This window comes from Beta vulgaris, chromosome 6 (assembly GCF_026745355.1).
Source record: "Beta vulgaris subsp. vulgaris cultivar EL10 chromosome 6, EL10.2, whole genome shotgun sequence".
Classification (NCBI taxonomy): domain Eukaryota; kingdom Viridiplantae; phylum Streptophyta; class Magnoliopsida; order Caryophyllales; family Amaranthaceae; genus Beta; species Beta vulgaris.
In genome coordinates, this window is record NC_079207.1 from 28,619,691 (window position 1) to 28,625,083 (window position 5,393).

General features: G+C 35.6%; 1 protein-coding gene across 1 annotated transcript; it reads left to right on the forward strand.

Annotated features, from left to right (window-relative positions):
* The first annotated feature begins 985 nt into the window (after positions 1–985).
* Positions 986–1,511, forward strand: LOC104901867 (uncharacterized). Its single transcript, XM_048647038.2, has 2 exons — positions 986–1,219; positions 1,341–1,511. Exons 1-2 carry the CDS (start codon positions 986–988, stop codon positions 1,509–1,511), a joined length of 405 nt encoding a protein of 134 aa, XP_048502995.2.
* The last annotated feature ends 3,882 nt before the right edge of the window (positions 1,512–5,393 follow it).

The window sequence follows — 5,393 nt, forward strand, 5'->3', positions numbered from 1 at the left end:
GAAATCATCTGTCATTGAGGTAAGGTTTTATCACTTTTGTTATTAGCGACTATCCTTATTTGTTGGATTTTTGACTAATTATTATAAACAAAGGAACTGTATGAACTTTTGATTATGTTTTTGTTCTGCCGCAATTTTGAGTCGGTCGATTAGTTTGTATTGCATGGCTTCACTTTTGTATTGAGTCGGTGGATTAGTTTGTATTGCCGCATGTTTTATTCTGCACTGAACTCTTGTTGGTTGTTAATTCTGCACTCAACTCTTGTTGGTTGTTAATTCCAAAATCTCTAGTTATTAATATGGATATGCTTCTTTTGTTAGTTTTAGTTCTAGGGGTGTCAAACCAAATGCACCCTATTCTTGATTGTTCTCTTTTGTTTTGGTTTGGATGTGTCGCTACATAGGGTCAAATAGATGCTAAATATTATGTGGATACTAATGTTGTATGCTAGGGACTTGGGTAGATTTTAATTAGTTCTGCTTAGATTTAAAGTTTCATGTTATCACTATGCAATCATCGAGTGCTCTATAGAATTGTGACGTGAAAAAAAAAATATTCATTGCATTTACGGATGGAGGAATAAGTTCTCACTCTCTTCCCATCGTGACCTTTGTGAATGGAATACAAATGTTTTTTTTGTCATTATATCTCTAGGTGAAAACAAGCGCATGTTTTTCATATGAGCACACTATTTATTTTGCTTGTTTGTTATTAAATTTAATTTCAACTTGGTGGTATTATATTAGACTTGATTCTGCAGATGAAAGCCTCGTTAGTTTGGTTACTATTGGTTTTTTTTTGTTTTATTCCTGTGTCTAAAACATGTATCATATTATACTGGATGTATATCAATACTATAGGAACATTATTTATTCGAATTATATTCTTACATTCCCTAATATATGAATTCCTTAAACTACAATATTGAATTACAATTTGATATGAAGTCCTAATTTCGCAATATTCACTTGTATATAGTGAACTATGTCGAACCTTACAAAACTTGAATTTGCGGCCCTTGATATTACTGGAAAGAACTATTTGTCTTGGGTGTTAGATGCTGAAATTCACCTAGATGCAAAAGACCTTGGTGATACAATCAGAGAAGGAAATAAACCAAGAAGTCAAAATAAAGCCAAGGCTATGATATTTCTTCGCCACCACCTCCATGAGGGTCTTAAGATTGAGTACTTGACTGTGAAAGATCCACAAGTCAAGGTATGACCACCAGAAAACTGTAATATTACCCAAAGCTCGTTATGACTGGTTACATTTAAGACTACAAGACTTTAAGTCTGTAAGTGAATATAACTCAGCTATGTTCAGAATTACTTCACAGTTGAAATTATGTGGAGAGAAAATCACTGATGCAGAAATGCTAGAGAAAACATACACTACCTTTCATGCGAATAATGTTGTCCTGCAGACACAATACCGTGAAAAGGAATTTAAGAAATATTCTGAACTTATATCTTGTCTCCTTGTGGCTGAGCAAAATAAGAGCTACTGATGAAAAATCATGAATCACGTCCAACTGGTTCTGCTCCATTCCCTGAAGCGAATGCGGCATCCCATAACGGGAAAGAAAAATATCATGCCAACAATAGTGGTTGAGGACGTGGACGTGGACGTGGATATGGATATGGTCGAGGTCGTAGACCTGGATACAGATATGGTCGAGGTCAAGGCCGAGGTGGTTCTTTCAAGAATTCATATTCCCACTAGAAGAGGGAAAATAAAGATGATAACAAACAAGAGAAATATAAAAATGAGAAGTGACCAATGTATGTTACTGATGTGGAGGAAAATGTCATCGGTCTCGTACGTGTCGTACACCAAAACACTTGGTTGACCTCTATCAACAATCATTGAAGCAAAAGGGAAAGAAAGTAGAAAATATCTTCTGTGCGAAGATAGTGAAGGTGACTTTGATTGTGGCAATACAAGTTGTTGATTTCTTCACCACCCCTGAAGGGAATAACTACTCCTTAGATTCGATTATGGTCATTTAAAGAATAAAACTTTATTTTCGTTTATTAAGTTATTACTATGGATTTTTTTTTGGATTATGTTATTTTATTTTAGATTTTATTTTTAGTACTATGATTTTATATGACATTGTTAAAGTTTGGTTATTTAGTTATTCTTATATATTATTGTTATTTCATTTATTTGAAGAATATGAATACCCCTCAAGTTCAGTTAGCAATGAATGGTGAAGATTTATGCCTAGCAGACAGTGCAACTACTCATACCATACTAAAAAGCAAGAGATATTTCTCTTATTTGACAATGAAAGAAACTAGTGTGAGTACTATATCAGGTAGTACAAAGATAATTGAAGGCTCCGGAAGAGCAAATATATTATTGCCTATGGGAACGAAATTTGAAACCATTTGATGCATTATACTCTCCCAAATCTCAAAGAAATTCCTACAGCTTTAAACATATTCGCCATAATGATTATCATATTGAGACAATAAGTGAAGGAAATGTTGAATACCTTCATATCACAAGTACTACCCAAGGCACTAAGCATATTTTGGAGAAATTACCTGCATTTTTCACTGGTTTGTACTACACTAAAATCAATACAATTGAAACATATGCCATAGTAAACATGAAGTTTACAGATAATTTCACTATTTGACATGACCGGTTGGGCCACCCTGGTTCAATAATGATGCGGAAAATAATTGAAAATTCATGTGGACATTCATTGAAGAACCAGAAGATTCTTCCTAATGATTTCTCATGTGCTACTTGCTCACAAGGCAAATTGATAATACGACCTTCACCAACCAAAATAGCTGTATCAATTTTTCGGAACGTATACAGGGAGATATTTGTGGGCCAATTCATCCATCGTGTGGAACATGTAGATATTTTATGGTTTTAATTGACGCATCGAGTAGATGGTCACATGTATCCTTGTTATCAACTCGCAACCTGGCGTTTGCGAGACTACTTGCTCAATTGATTAGATTACGAGCATATTTTCCAGATTTCCCTATGAAGGCAATCCGCCTTGATAATGCTGGTGAATTCACTTCTCAAGCCTTTGATGATTATTGCATGTCATTGGGATAAGTGTTGAACATCCTGTAGCACATGTTCACACAAAATGGTCTAGCTAATCATTAATAAAGCGTCTCCAGTTGATTGCTAGACCACTACTTATGAAGTCCAAACTCCCAATCTCTGCTTGGGGACATGCTATATTACATGCAGCAGCATTAATTCGCATCAGGCCAACGAGTAATCAAAAGTTCTCCCCATCACAATTGGTTTTTGGTCAGAACCAAATATTTCCCATCTAAAAGTTTTTGGATGTGCTGTATTGTTCCAATTGCTCCACCACATCGCTCTAAGATGGTCCTCAAAAGAAGTTAGGAATATATGTTGGATATGAATCTCCATCAATAATTAAATATCTAGAGCCATCCACAGGGAATCTATTTAAGGCTCGATTTGCAGACTGTCACTTTAATGAGTCAGTTTTTCCAACATTAGGGGGAGAGAATAAAAGCTGGAGAAGGAAATCAGTTGGAATGAATTATCATTATCTCATCTTGATCCTCGTAATAAACAATGTGAATTAGAAGTCCAAAAGATAATTCATTTACAAAGCTTAGCACATCAATTGCCAGACGCATTTACTGACCCAAATAGAGTAACCAAGTCGCATATACCAGCTGTAAATGCTCCGATTAAAATTGATGTCCCAGAAGAAAACATCAAACTGCTAGTGAGTCTACAGCACGCCTCAAGCGTGGTAGACTTATTGGTTCCAAAGTTAAGAATCATCGGAAAAGAAAACACTAGTAGAATAAATGCTCATTGATGGTCATTAAGTGGCCTATTGCGGCGGTTTTGGCCGCGCAGCAATTAAGGGGGCAGCAATAGGTAATTAATATATTGCTGCAGTTTTAAACCGAAACAATATTTGAACATATTGCTGCAGTTTTTGGGTAAAACCGCAACAATCTATTTATTTTGTATCAGATTTGTAAAGTATATTGCTGCGATTCCTGGCAAAAATCGCAGCAATATATTACACCTATTACTGCAGTTCCTAGCCAAAACTGCAGGCAATAGGTACTGGTACATGTAATTTTTTTTTTTTTGCATTTTGCCATCAAATTTGAAAGACAAAAAGGCTGAAAGAAAATAAAACACTACTGATTGAAACATATGACAAAAACTTATAATACAAATTCAAAAACATAAAAAATTACAAAAAGACATATTGAAGTATAATATTACAATATATTTAAGGCAGATTATAAAAAAAAATCAAAATTATAATACCAAAACAACAGCAGATCTGAAAAGAAATTATAACAATCCTCTTAAAAATCACCCAACAAGAATACAACTCCAAAAAGAATATAAGAAAAAATTTATACAACTATAATATGATAATACCATAGAATACTAAATTTGAAAATATTATAACAACAACATTTACCAAAATAACAACTAGTACAAAAATCAAACGAAAAGTAAATAATTTCCTTCAATCGAAAAAGTGCACAATGTTATGGACTGATCTAACAACCAAACACATTTTCCTCAAATCTAAACCCTTCATCGAACCACTAGTAAAATAATTATAATAACTAAAACACAAAGTTTACGGATCTACAAAACGAAAAAAAGCCGATATCGACGAACGCAAATGAGCCTGAAATTACCGCCGGTCCGATTTCGTCTGCTATTGCCGCCGGTCCGTTTTCGTCTGATATTGCCGCTTAAACGCAAATGAGCCTCTTCCCTCTCGCCAAGTGAACGACGATATTGATTTCGACTCACGAACGAACTGCCGCCGATCCAATTTCAACGAACGAACGAACGACAAGATCAAGGGTTTCGAGTTTCAGGGTTTTAAGTTTCAGTGAAAAAGAACCAACGGCCTACGTAGGACCAACGGCCGACGTAGAACCAACGGCCGATGACAAACAAACGAAAAGGAAGAGGAGAGGAGATTTGCGGCGCAACAGTCCAAACAGTGATGATGATGTCATACAAGAGTTTGACCGTGTTGGGAGTCGGGCTTGGAGGGATATCTATAATGCTGTGATGAGGAGTGTGTTTGGGGACCTGAGGTACCCTGTGCCAGATGAGTCTGATGAGTTTAATGATGTGTTGATATGTCTGATAAGAAGTTTTTAGTGCGTCGTTAAGGCACCAAAGACCGCTTTCCGAACAATATTTATAAGTCTTAACAAGCAATTACTAAGAGAATAGTAAGGGCAAGTCAAGGGTCGATCCACAGGGAAACAGGGATTGGTTAAAGTCTATCAAGTCTAGACTACCTAATTGAAAGGTATTTGGGGGTTTGAAAGAGGTATGGTAACAATTACGACTAACTAATAACAAGAACAAGCAA

Excerpts from the sequence above, each read along its gene's own strand:
- LOC104901867 (XM_048647038.2), top strand. The coding sequence starts at position 986 with ATGTCGAACCTTACAAAACTTGAATTTGCGGCCCTTGATATTACTGGA. Across the intron at positions 1,220-1,340 it reads TGAAAGATCCACAAGTCAAG|TTGAAATTATGTGGAGAGAA; the intron begins GTATGACCACCA and ends ATTACTTCACAG.